We start from the raw sequence: 14556 nt of genomic DNA, 5'->3' as shown, positions 1-14556 counted from the left end.
AATCTATTTCGTTACTACACGAAGGACGATCACAAACTTTCCGCGCGAAGCTGAATATCCAACTGTCTAGCGAACCCCACACGTATCAATATATTGACGCGAAGGGGAATTATTGACAATAATATTGATCATGTGAATACAGAAATATTGTCAATACCGATATATTGACGTCAATATTGAACTTATTGTCAATAAAAGCAATCGTGTAGGGTCCACTTCTGAGTACTCCTTGTGTTCGTTAACCGGTGATGACGCGTTTCGCATTCTCCTGCCGACATTCCCAGGCCAGTGACAAGGCCTATACCAACAGCAGCGTTTGACAGTAGGCAGCATGTCTCGGGCTCAAATCATTTATTTTGCTGCGCTGGGCCCGCTGTCACTGTATAACATGTTGCCTACGCGCCTGCCACTGCGCTGGACATTCCAGAGTGTTCTCATGGAAGTCTCTCGCGACCATCGACGAACCAACGCCAGTAACCGCGTTTGTTTTGCTTTAAAGACTGGAACGCGCAAAAATTGGTCGACAAAAAATCTGTTCTTTCAGTCATACCACAAAAATCTTCTTATTTTTCTTTTGGTAGTTCAATTCATATATTTAAAGGAAAAATGTTCGTTTATTATTTTGGTTTGCCAAATCCGAACTGCCGTGCCTTCCGCTTAACCCCTTTCATTAAATTTTGCACAGTGGTCTCATCAACCTCATTTGCCGCCGAACGCCAGTTAGATTTAAACTGCTTTCCATGGATTTATTAGAATTTTTTTTTTAATTCCGTTTAACCAAGGCCCAATACCGTTCGATAGGGCGGAGTTCTGGGCTGTTGGGAGGGTTGTGGTCTTTGGGTAACACAACCACGTTGTTCGCATCGTACCCCTCGATTGCCTTTTTCCCATAGTGGCAGCTCGCCAAGTCCGACCAGAACAGCACAGGTCTATTATGTTGCTTTAGAAATGGTAGCAGCCGCTTTTCCAGGCATTCCTGGATGTCGATCTCTTGATTTATGGTTCCCGTAATAATGAAAATGCTGCTTTTTAGACCACACGTGCATATGACCTGCCAGACGAGATATTTTTTCGGACACTTCGATAGTTCGATGGTTTTGAAAATTTCAGCCACCTTCCCTTTTCCTGATGCGGTATAAAACTCCTGTCCCGGAAGCTGCTTGCAATCAGCCTTCACATAAGTTTCGTCATCCATGACGACACAGTCGAAGTATGTGACCAGATTCGTATACAGCTTTCGGGACCGCTGCTTTGCCGAAGTGTTTCGGCTCGTTTCTTGGCCCGCTGCACAGTATTATGGGAGACATTGAGCTTGCCAGCAACGTCCCAGATGGAGAGGTTAGGATTCCACCGAAGACAACAAATTAAGACGGCTGACAACATTTCCATTTTCTCATACGAACGCTATGAGACAGGAACAATCACGTCATCTGCCGCTCAAAGATAAATGCTTCGAACGAATTTGATAGCAAAGATTACATCCTCAGAAGAAAGGTTTGTGTATTTGCTCATTTTTCTATGCGTTGCTTCCACCTTCACTCAAGCGCAGCGCTTTTGTATCTGTCGCTTGGATTCTGGCAAAGTTGCTAGTCTTCTTGATATGATGTCTTTGATTCCGCTTATATTTCACCGCCACCTTCTTCGTCGTCGCTGCCACGTCCGGATTACGATTGCCGCCGCTTCCAGGCTTCCTCGCGGTCGACAGATGCTCCCCGAACACTTTTAAAACGTTTTTCACGGTCGATTTGGCCACATCCAGCAATTTTGCCAACTTGGTGTGTGAGAACGTCGGATTCTCTTGCTTGGACGTCATTTTGAAAACTGGAGAGCAAACGTTGAAAACGGTGAAAACTTATCATAGTATCACCATTGTATATACACTCAACTTCCAAATGCAGCATTTGAGGTTTTTGTATGCATTTTTAACAGAAATACACCAATTTGAAGTTGACCAATTTTTGCGCGTTCCAGACGTCAAGTCCTTAAAATTTTTCTCAAAGTCGGTGTACCGCCTTAAATTATAGTCGCTATATTCAAAGTCTGGCGGATAGAATCTCGGGAACCAATTGAGCTGTCAAATAGCGGAACCAATCGAGCAAATCACGACTAACAACAGAAAAGAGCACTTCAGCTATAGCGAACAAAACGTCGGAAACCATTTTCTCGTGACTCAAGGCTCGCCTACGCAAACTAATGCCATCTTTGGGTTGTGGAAAGTCTCCCCTATCCGATGATGCCGGTAATTTGCGTTCGGTTGGCGTGGAAAGAATAATCAACGTTTGTTTATAAATGTTGATAGTACCTTTTCAATTGTTGGTCTAAAATATATTGAATTGGTTCCACTTTTTGATAGATCGAAATTCTATCCGCCAGACTATGAATATAGCGACTATACTCGGAATCCCCGACCTTACCGTGTTTGCGGTAGCGTTTAAACGCGGCGGACTTCTCGTTGTTCGCGTCGGTGCAATCCTTATCCCACCACGGGGTGGGAGGTCGCTTGCGAACGGAAACACATGGAACACGTTTTGTCTGTGCTCGCAGCGCACAATCGATGATGAGACCGCGAGAAAGGAGTACTCGTCCAGAAGAGAAAGTATGTCAACCGATTGACTGGCATCAAGAAGCGCGGTCGTGAACTTTCGCCAGTCAATGTTTTTCGTAAGATCGTACGCGATATCAACCGAGCGAGTAGAAGATGAACCATTGGTAATGACGCGTTCATCTAGATAAAATTGATAAATAGCAGATTTTTAACGATGGGCCTACTCTTAGATTCATAGGTCAACATTAAAGCCATTTCCTCTATTTATCTTCTTTTTGCTTCATTCTTTATAGGTTGATTAATTGTTAACTAATCATCAGAGCACGTTTAATATTAATAAGAACCATCACTACCCGTTATTGTAGATAGGCTCATTATGCCCCATGCTGGTGCTGAGCTCACCTCGTTCCTATAAAATATGCTGCCGTTGTCAGCCAATCCTGAAACTGTAAGGTCCAAATCAACTAATTTCACACTTTTAATCAACAGGTCATAAACGAAAATGATTATATTCAAGCACACAAGCCTAAAATTTCAAGTTGTATTGCATTAGGTCACCAAAAACTGTGTACATTGCTTAAGGTGCTCATTATATCCCTTCTCCTCTATGTTGAGGTTGGGGAGAGATTATAAAATAATACAATAAAGAACATAAAATCCTGACTTTAATTTTAGATCCTATAAAAATAAAAACACCTAATTCGACCAATGGAAAGTTCTTCAGTTCAAAGCAATAATAAAAAATGGATATGATAAAATCCTGCATTGTAGAAATTTGATTTTTTATTATAATCTACAAAACAATTAAAATCCCCATTTATTCTGCCTTCTGAGAATCCAAATAAACTACACTCTTAATCCATTCGTAATACTCGCTCACCCGAGTATACAGAGCTGGCCCACCTTTGTCACACTGAAATCCGCTGTTGTATATTCCAACGACATACGTTACAGGCTTCATATCGTCTCCGTAGTAGAGATTAGAGAACAGTCCACTTCCAGGCTGCCTGCACAGATCTTCCTGTTCCTTTGGATCACAATAGAGCGGAGCTTGATGATCGACACACATCTCCGATGGGATCAAATCAGGATTATACAATCGACGGCAGTCACTGTAGTACATCGGGCTGGCTGAAACCATTGAAGGGACTTCTTCGTGAAATTTCACGGCACTCAGGTCAGTTGGCATCTTCGCCTTCTCGCGCCACAGACAAGCTGGAACGCTTGATGATTGGATTAGAACCGGATATTTCAGTTTGATTACGGCCACGTTGTAGTGATTGGTTTTTGCGTTGAATTTTGGATGGGGAAAAGCTGAGTGGATTACGTTCTTCTGGGCCACATTGTCGATATCGTTGCTAAGCCCAAGCCACACGGTTGCAGTTTTCATATCAAGACTGGGAAATAGATTGAGATAAAAATTATGAAACGAATTGAACTATTATGCATAGGACTTACGAAAGAACGCATTGGGCCGAAGTGAGAAGATAGCGCGCTGTGATTAGAGTCGCCGTGCAATTGATTGAATCATGGCTATCTATAATGGCTACCTGGGAATGAAGTTGGTGCTCTTCCGGAGTGCGCCTAAATTCATCATACAGCATTTCGCAATCTTCAATTTCTTGAACAATGTCTCTGAATAGAGCTTCCGTTTCGGGACCTTTGAGCATTTCTTCTGTGGCGCAACAGATCAATGGAATATCATTTTTGTCGAAACCACACTGATTGACGGCATGGTTCATCTGAATATTTTTAATATTCTTGAAAGCCTGTGAGCACGCTTCGATCGGCAGACATACTCCAGTTGTGTTATCGTTTTTAAGGCACTTTTCTCCAAGACCGGAGTCTGTATAATTGTATTCAAGATTCGAACTTTTCGTCACTTCCCTTATCCATAGCAGGTTGTTCGCAATTGGAATAATCTCATTTTCATTGTAGCAGCTAAAGCTAGCTACCATCGGATGCATCTGATGCTGGCCTAGCTGCCTGATTTGTAAAAACCCTATGGATGATTTCTGAAAATTTGGGAAGAAAAAATAAGATCAGCTTTCGAACCGTGCAAATAAGTGTATACGTGTGTGATACCCTTTGACACCACAGCTGTTGTGCTGATTTGAGGCATTCGTTTTTGTGCTCTCCCGAGCAGATTGTAGTATTTTGAACCGGCTTTTTCATGATGGAGTCTATTAATACGTAAAACGTGACAATAACTCTGCCCTGATGAATAATAGCGTTATACCTACCATAACTTATCTCTTGAACCTTTGCATACATGTCCAACGAATCGGAAGTCCAGTAACATGCAGCTGCCAGCTTTTTGTTGAATCTAAAATATCATGGAAAAATTTATAATTTACGAATCACGCATTCTTTAGCTTTTACATACCTGACTGTGGAGTTCAGTTTTAATATTGCCAAATGATCCCCATGTTCTGTCGCAGTAGCAGTCAGTTTGTAATCTGGATGATGATAAACGGATGCGACAAACATATTCTCGTGAGCATCGTTGGCATGCAGTTTCAGATCGGCTGGAGGAGTTGAAGCTACGCAGCTGGTCGTTGTTAGCACGAACTGCTCGGAAATCAATGTCCCAAGGCAGATGGACGGTTGATTGCTCTCATTGTTTCTAGGTGTCTCGATAACAACCACATGAGCATTATCGGTACATGCTTCTCGGAAATAGGTAAACGGACAAGCTGGAAGCAGTATTGACTGTATCGTGTTTCCCTTTTATGTAAGTATCGTAAATTAATGCATCTGAAAGCCGCTGAAGGCAGAAAGCGAACGGCCATAAAGCATGGACAGAATTCCCGGCCCAGTAAAGGATTTTCTTTGGTTGGAAATAGTATCAGTTTTCATTTGATTGAAACATTGTTACTGCATCACTTTCTTCCTTCATAAATGTGTGTAAAGTATTGTACATATGTACGAGGATACATTGTCTAACGTCACGCTAACGTTCAAGACTCAAATCACTTAATATACACGCCTAATATTTGCTAAACAGACATACCAAATTGCGATGTTTCCTTTCCACCAAAACGGTTTGCTGAAAAAAGTTCAGCAAGAACTTCCCAAAAGTCTTGCTTGGATTCGTGAGCCTTCTTTAGCAAAGAATTTGCTACTTTCACAGCTGACGCCACTTTGCCGTTTGCTTGTTGATGGTAGGGTGCGGAAACTGTTTGTTGGAATCCCCATTCAGTTACAAATTTACGAAACGCTTCGCTAACGAATTGCATACCATTATCGGTGGTCACGATCTGAGGTCGTCTGAATCGGGCAAAGTTCCTCTTTGATGACCGCTCCGATGACAACCGATGTCAGCTCGTCTATGTCAAAATAATCCGAATAATGATCCACAGTGATCAAATAAACGGACTTCCTACCGTCAAACTTGACCTCGCACAAATCCATGCTAACCTTTTGGTACGGGTAGCATGGTATTAGGTGACTGCATAGGCTGCGCTTGCTGACTTGCAGAGAACTTTGTACAAACCTCACACTTTTGGAAAGTTTGACGGATTTGATCATTTAGGCCTGGTCAAAATACAGTGTCTCTTGACAACTTCATCGTTGCTTCGATCCCCGAGTGTGATTAGTGTAGTTGTTCCAAAATGAATTTTCGCAGCTTACGTGGTACCAAAATCCTATCGTTCCGGTAAACTAATCCGTGGTAGGTGCTGTATTCGTTCCGATATGGCCAATAAACCCTAATCGAATCCGGTACTTCACTCTTGCTAGACCATCCATCAATGATGTATTGTATGATCGTTTGAATTTCAGGATCGTTCCTAGAATCCGATGTAATCTGCTCTACCCACTCATTAGAGATAGATATGAAGTCAATGCTGTTGATCTGCTGTACTTCATAAGTAGTACATTTCCAGGTTCGTCCCGTCACAGTCGGAGAGTGCTGCCCTAGAAAGCATGTCAGCAATTACCACTCTTACCTGATGTAAAGCGAAGCGTGATCCGGTAACGCTGTAGACACAACAACATTCGTTGTATACGGAGGGGGGCTTCGAGTAATGGTTTTGAAAAATTCTCAACAAAGGATGGTGGTCCGTTTCTACCATGACTGGCTTGCCGAGGATGTACAGCTCAAATTCATGGCAAGCAAACAGGATAACGAGAATCTCCTTATCTATTTTTGCGTATTTACGTTCCGTGTTGCTGAGAGTCTTCGACGCATAGATGATAGCATGTCCGCCTTGCATGAGCACTGCTTCAAGTCCCACACTGCTGCTGTCACATTGAATGACGACGTCCTTTTCCGTATCAAAATACCGCAATACCGGTGCAGAGGTCACCATTTCTTTCAGCTGAAGAAAAGCGCCCTTTTATTCCTGAGTCCACAACCACGGTGCATCTTTATTTGTCAGGCGACGCAATGGTTTCGCAACTGTTGCCAGGTTTGGGAGATAGTTTGTATCATATCTAATGTGACCATACCCAAAAATCTATGAAGAGCTGGCACATCCTTTGGGCTTTCCATTGCTGTTACGCTGTTGATCTTGTCCGGATCCACTTTAACTCCGCTTGAGGTAAGCACATGTCCGAAGAACTTCACATTTTCCTGGCACAACTTGACCTTCTCGATGTTAAGCTTGATATTTTGTTGCTTCGCCCTATCGAAGAACGCTTCCAGACATCGGTTATGATCAATTACCGCTTCCTCTATGGTGTCACCACTTCCAAAAATCAGTATGTCGTCATCAAGTGCTCGCACGCCACGCAGGCCATGGAGAGCTTCATGAAGCTTCTTTGGGAAAATCTCGGGCGCTGGTGAAATACCAAATGGTATCCGAAGACACCAGTATCGCCCAAACGGTGTCCAGAATGTCGTTAGCTTTGAGCTGTTTTCATCGAGACAAACTTGCCAGAAACCACATTTAGAATCCATGGTTGTGAATACCTTCGCGTTAGTTAGCTCTGGTAACAGCTTGTTCACCTTTCACAATTACGCCTTGTTGCTCCATGTCGATCAAAGTTCGCTGAAGTTCGTCTCGAAGGGTTACCGCTATTATACGAGGGTGCTGGACAGACGGCTTGTTGCTGGTATCTACTTCCAAATTAACGGTTCCAGTGAACCTACCCAGTCCTTGAAATACCTCAGGATATCGGTCGACAATCTGCTTGGCTGTTTTGGTTTGATCCTCTGTGACCGAGTAACATAGCTTGATGAGTTTTAACGCTAGACATGTGTCAACGAATAGCTTCTCGAAATAGCTCGAAATCAACAACGTGAAACATCATTCTGTAACGTTGGTCACGGTGCTCACACATTATTTCCGTTCTTCCCAAAGACTTCAATGATACTCCGCCAAAAGCTTTCAACAAAACGTGCTGATCGTGCAGTTGGAGCTGTTATGTTCCCAAAATCCTCACGCGCTGCTTTGCCTATGACGTTACACGTCCCGAGTCTAGAATGCATTTCACCGAAACGGTACGCTTGTTTACATCGTAGAACTTGATGCTGGCTCGAAGAACAGACGCCTCGTTGTGCTTAAGATGATACAAATACTGGGCAACTTCGCTGGATTCGTCACTTGTTTCTTCTTCCGGTTTTCGATCTTTACGGCTCGGACGCTGTTTGGGTTCCTGCTTGACTGCCTCGACTTCTTTTGTTGCTGCCGGTGTTGGTCTTCCGGTTTCTTTCGGCAAACCGCCGCATAATGGTTCCTCTGCCTACAATAGTTGCACGTAACTCCTCGGGCTGGACAATCTGCTAGCTTGTTATGGAATCCTTTGCCACAGAGCGTACACTTCTTCTTCTTCTTACCGCCGTCAGTGAATGATGATTGTAGCTTGTTGACCGAATGTGTTGACGGTCCCGGTTGGTGCAAGTTATGCCGCTCCATCTCAGCTCGCGTTGCTTCCTCGGTTTGGCATTGTGCGATTACCATAGCCGGAGTCAAATTTTGTTGCTCGATGAATCGCTTTTTAAGATTCGTATCGAGAATACCTGTGATGATCTTATCTCGGCCCATTTCGTCCTCAAGGTTTCCAACATTACAGTCCTTGACTAACTCTCGAGCTCTGTTGATGAAATGGGTCACACTTTCCGCATTACAATCTTCACCGGCTGGTTGTTGACAACCATGGAAAAAATCGTATCGTGCCAACTTGACGTCCTTTTGTGGAACCATATACTTCGCCAGGGACACCAAGCAAGCTTCCACGGTGTTATTCTCCTCCGGTTGCAACGGCCACAGGTTGAAGATTGTTCGTGCTTCCATTCCTGGTTCAGCCTTAAAAGTAGCTACTTTTACTCGCTCGTCACGTAGCTCTAGCTCAGAAGCAATGAAATAGATATAGAATGCACCTCGAAAGTTGGTGACGTTTTCTTTAATGTTTCCTTCCAGCTTGAGCGGCTCCGGAAACGGAATGCTGCTGTTGATTGCAAACGGTGCTGGATTTCGTTCCGCAGGTGCTGGTGGTGCTGGTGGTACGGGTGCTCCGCCATCGTCGTCGCTGCCTGACATGGTTTTTTTGTTGTTGTTCGGAACGGTTAGTAAAAGAAATCTCTTGAACTCTCAAATTGCACAGTATTTTATACTTCTGACACCATGATGCGCAATTATTATGTTGCAAGTACTGTAGATCAAAATCAACTGTATTTCATTGAGTTCATAAACCAAAAACAAAGGATACAAAGTACTTGATATAAGGTAGCAGCAAGTTCATGGTAGATTAAAATTAGTCAGGTAGGCCATATTCTAACACTAGGAGTATGCGATCAACTGTCGGCCAGTAACAAGATTAACTAGCACGGCGATTCTCATCACCGGTAAACCGTCTCGTTTTCCCACGAATCAAACGGATCAAATTAGAGAGTTACCCGCCCCAGTAAAGTAAATTAGCATCTAAAATAACTGCCAACGAAAACCCAGTAACATGAATACCTATTTAGACAGTTTCATTTCATCGGGATCTACTCTCATCGACAACTACGAAAATAAGTTTTTAATTCAAAAAGCTTTATTTTAATCATTTGTAGGGTTTGCAAAAACAGTGGAGCTTTTATCCATTTATATTTACAGTACAGAGTGTTCATTTGTTCTTCATAATCGTCTCTTACCTACTCTTATTCTACCTTTCCATAGATCCCTATTTCTATTGTGAATTGGTGTGGTTGTCCCTGAATCCCAATCACCAGAGTTGATAATAGAAGAGTTACGCAAAGTGAAGCTTGCAACACTGATGTCGATCAATGGGCATTTTTGTTATTTTGAAAACCTTTGTTTTTATTTACACCTCGGATGACTTCACCTGGGTTGTGGAAGTTTCGATAACACGCAACAGAGTCAGTTTGTCTACTATGCTCGATAAGGTAGACGGTTTGACAGTTCGATAGGTAGATTTTGGTTTCAGTCTGCGTAACTCTTCGCAACTCTGCCAATCACGTGCTTTGCAACGTAACGATTTTGCAGGCTTGCTGAAACTCCGCAAACTCACTGGAGGTTTTAAAACACTCTTGTCCTGCGAGTTTAGCCAGCCCTCACCTCGAGTGAGTGGCGGCAGGAATATGGAAGAAGTAAACAAAAACTCCTCGAGAGAGAGGGAGAGTAAACTTCAGCGAGAGGATGATTTGGCGTGAGATGCGCTTTTCGAGACTCCGGGTAACTTTTTGGTTCGACGCAAGAAGCTCAGAGTTCGCCCAGAGTGATACCCAAGTAACAATTCAAGCTGAACATTAAGAACAGAAGCTGATTATTAGTTGATTTAAGGTGTACAAAGCTGATTTACATCAGGCTGAATATATAGTTGGTTAATAGTGCATGAAGCGAATTGTATCCCCATAATCCAACCTCAATAGGTTAGCTGATCCAAAGCTTGAACAAGCCTTATTTAAGCTTAACACAACTCCACAAATCAGCAATGCGTAACATATATTTTGATAGCTTGATTTGTTAAATGTCGTCAGTGTCTGTGTCATTCGTTACATGTCCGGCATTTTAGTTCTACTAAATTCACTGCTTACCTTTCTATTAACAGGCAGTGGCAGCAGTAGAGACAAGAAAAAGGAGATTTTTAGGAATAGCTCCAGGTAGATGTAGGCTGCGACGACGGTCGGAAGTATACATTTATAATCCTGTATTTTGTCTGTTATATTTCACTGAAGTTTCAGACCGCATTCCAAAAATATTACTCAATTATGGTACTAAATTAGCATCCAAATGACCATCAAAATAAATCACGCACTTCTGTCCACATTGTGTTAACTGCACTTGAAAATGAGAGGAATGTTTAACTGTCATCAGTTGTTGCTTACAATTCTGCATTGCTGTATAATACTCTTCCGGTTGCTGTTATTCAACTTAAATTTGACATGCTTCAAGTTAATGATCATATCTTTTACCTCACATATGCCTAAATGGCTCAGTAGGTATGGTTGACGCCTATGAATCAGCGACTGCCGGTTCGAATCCCGAAATGCAAAGGTAATTTTTAGACTTATATTAACAAATATGTTAATCCAATTAGTCAGCAACAAGTTAAAGCAGTTCCATATAAATGCATAAGATAAGATATGAAGCGGTCCGCCATTATTATTTTTGAAATAAAACTAGAAGGCTTAACAAGGGTTGGAAAAGACTGTTATTTAATGCCTTAAAAACCTTATAATGTATTTTACTGTTAAGCTTTTGGCTGATTTAAATCACCAGATTTAGATGTTTAAAAGCTGGACAAAGGTTAACGTGGTCTATGTACAGCAATTATTCAATCTAAGGCTGAATTGAAATCGATTAACCAACACTTGTTAAGCATCAAATTGTTACCTGGGTAGTAAGAGCGTGTGATAGAAAACATGAACATGAATGGCAGCAAACCTCATTCTCATTTTATCCCCCTTCGCTCACAAGCTCTGAAGCTCAGGCTGTGTTCCATTTGGTGAATTTTTACTTAAATTTGACAGATGTAAAGTTATCAAATAAACCTGCTATTCAAGCAGACTTATTTCTGACAGACAAGGAATCAATTTTGACAGAGCTTTTCTCGGAAATCGGCAACAGAGGGATTTTCGAACATCTTAATTTATTTTCGAAGTGTCAAATCTAAGTGAAAATTTCCAAATGGAACACAGCCTCAGTGGAATGATTTGGCAGTAGGCATTTTCTACGCTCGGCTCATTTCAAACTCGTGAGCGAGGCTCCATCAAGCCTGCAATTTTGGCGCAAAATCAGTTTATGCTCGTACACCTCGTAATAGCAATGGTCATGGACCTTTTTACGATGCTGGTGATGGACGCCGCTCGTTCGACGGGTGAACGGACGGAGTGGCAGTGAACTCCGCTACTTCTGCGTTGTTCGACGGCGGAGTCCACCGGACGTCTAGATGCTTGCTACGCACATCGTACGGATGAACCGGTCTTATTAACCGACCACGTGTCATTAAAAACATTAAAAATGGTCTAAAAGTTCAAATAATTTTCTAGGTGCGGAGAAAACGGACGAGCATTCTTGGAAATTTTATGTTTCTACATTACAAAACAATTCAAATAATTGTATGATTATATAAGGTCATTGTGAGAGCTCAGGACCGCATTTGCCACGTCCGAATATCTTCCGGATGGCATTGCTACTCTGAGTGAACGCTCACGAATCATAAGATCGCTGATTGTGACGCACTGAAAGCGAAATTGACAGGTTTTATGAGTCAAACACATACTTTACACCCTCTTCTTGTTACTTACTAGTACAACATATCATTATAACATCTAATGATTGCATAATTCCGAAAAATATTTTTTTATAGCAAGTGAGTGGAAGCAACCCTGATATAATCTTCTTCCTTTTTTCATGACAAGCAGCCCATGCGACACAGCTCACTCGGGGCTGTAGAAGGAAACGAGCAATTGTTGGCATGCTGCTTCACGAAGTAAAGCCGCAGAGGATACACGTGTGTTAATGGGATTTTTTTTATGTCTTTTCTCGATTCAGATCAAGCACAAAGAAGGTAAGCAATATCTAGATAGAGCTGGAATTAGGGCCAATGTCGCAATGGGCTTGAACTGAGAAAAATGAATCTGAAGTTTTGAACAAAAATTATTAAATATAATTTAAACTATAATAACCCATTCCTAGAAATGAACTGTTCCCAATTATTACATTATTGGTTAGCATTATAGTGAGATAAATAAAAATATTATTATTTTTTTTTACAGCTCGAAAAAATGAAAATGTTGCATGCGCCCTTTTGATTTACAGTATCTTGTATCGCCCTGAGGTTATTCGCCCGGCTGCGTTCACAGAAGCTATTTCGCCCCTATGTTTCGCCTGCTAGTTTTTGACATTGTCTGTTTCGCCTCAATGTTTACGTTCTTTTTCCTGATGGTTTGTTACTATCGACCTATTGCAGTTTGTTGGATTCTAGATAAATTCATGTGTTGGGGGTGTTTTCGCTTATTTCGATCAGATTAACAATGTTTTCTTTTGATTACCAACCGGTAATTGCAAGGAGTAGTGAAAAGATTCAAATTATATCTTTCGCCTTGTATGGAGAAAATATGTCAGTTTCGCCCCATCTAGCGGCAGCGGCCGTAAGAGCCAACTCAATTTGTAATAAAAAAAGTTGGTTTCGCCCTTATGTTTTTTGCGTTTTTTTAAGAAAGTACATTATTTGTCCAAACATTTTTAGTATCGTTTTGTAGCATTTTAATAGTAGTATAACGTGATGTATTAACCTCAGTTTGTTTGCACTTGCGACATTCGCCCTTATTCCAGCTCTATCTAGATATATCATTATCCTTCTTCCACTCCGATCAAGCTCTGTTACAGAGCGAGTTTGTCATGATAGTCATAGCAACCGTTTTGTCTGTATCGTTGGTTGCTTTATGTGGATTCGCTGAGGATAGACTATGTTGTAAGCATTTTACTGTTCTGGTACTTTACAACCTTAGGAATTGTACACTGAAATTTACATCACATCACCGCTAGAGGCATATATTTTTTTTGTTTATATTTTTACATTGAATATTGTTAATTGAGAGTGAGTGTGATCAAAACCCGATGATTCAATAGTCAAGCCTTCAGACAATCAGGTGTGCATATCACCCTCATTGTCCGGAAACGAGCAATTGTATTATACACATTATATTAATAGAAAAGTTAAATGATTCTTATTCACACTGCACTTTAATAGCAGATTATTGATTTTGAAACCACGAACATCTTTTCTTCGGCACATACTAATGACGCATGAGCATTTTTGATCACAGTATAAGCACAGCTGTCTGCTTTGTTGAATAAATTTAATTTGTGTATTTTTCACATCACCCAAGATGCTAAATAAACCCCAGCAAATAAGTTAAGCAATCAAACGCTAGTACACCAGAATCTACTTACTTTCGAGTCCCTTCTGTTCGTATGAGATGAAAAAATTTCGATAATCCAGCAGCGTTCCCGCAAAGCCACTCTCGCATGAGGCTGTAAATCACACTGATCAATAAATAACGAATTCCGAGAAAACAACGAGAATGATGATTCAAAACTCACCGGGAAATACCGCTGCAACCAGAGCCAGACAAAATATCGTAAAACGACACATTCTAGCGTTGAATTCGAATTAAGTCAAAATACAAAATCACACCGGCAATTTGATTGCCGAACTGTTCACGCTGATGTCTCGATTGGAACTGATCGGTGGTAGCTGAATCAAACGCACATCTTCGGGACGATGGTGCACCACGGGTGGGTAGCAATTTGCATGACAATCCAGGAGCTTGCGACCGGGAGAAGTAGATGAGAGAGAAAACCCCCTTTTTTATTGATTGTTTTCGCGAAAATGATACGATTTTTGTTTATTGTGGTTGCTTAATATTCCATCTTTTCAGCAAGTCGACATACTATATAGGGTTATAGGGTAGCTGCCGTTGTTTCCTGATAATGTGGAATACCCCAATCAGGTATGATTCTTAGAATTAATTCGGATTTTCTAGCCAAATTTCAAAAGGACCTTGTTGAAATATTGTTTACTATGCACGAATAGTGTCGAACAGTTGTAAAGCA

At 41.5% G+C, this 14556-nt stretch overlaps 1 protein-coding gene across 1 annotated transcript; it reads right to left on the bottom strand.

Moving 5' to 3' along the window:
* Nucleotides 1–3348: 3348 nt before the first annotated feature.
* LOC135700431 (uncharacterized) lies at nucleotides 3349–14152 on the bottom strand. The gene is made up of 7 exons (XM_065220943.1): nucleotides 14044–14152; nucleotides 13894–13974; nucleotides 4932–5241; nucleotides 4789–4871; nucleotides 4631–4728; nucleotides 4004–4560; nucleotides 3349–3942 (listed from the first exon to the last, which is right to left on the bottom strand). Exons 1-7 carry the CDS (start codon nucleotides 14093–14095, stop codon nucleotides 3363–3365), a joined length of 1761 nt encoding a protein of 586 aa, XP_065077015.1. The 5' UTR covers nucleotides 14096–14152; the 3' UTR covers nucleotides 3349–3362.
* Nucleotides 14153–14556: the final 404 nt, after the last annotated feature.

The sequence above is a fragment of the Ochlerotatus camptorhynchus genome, unplaced genomic scaffold, assembly GCF_037179485.1.
Source record: "Ochlerotatus camptorhynchus isolate MF236.1 unplaced genomic scaffold, CSIRO-AGI_Acam_v1.1 ptg000136l, whole genome shotgun sequence".
Lineage (NCBI taxonomy): Eukaryota > Metazoa > Arthropoda > Insecta > Diptera > Culicidae > Ochlerotatus > Ochlerotatus camptorhynchus.
This window is presented reverse-complemented; position numbering and strand designations above follow the sequence as displayed.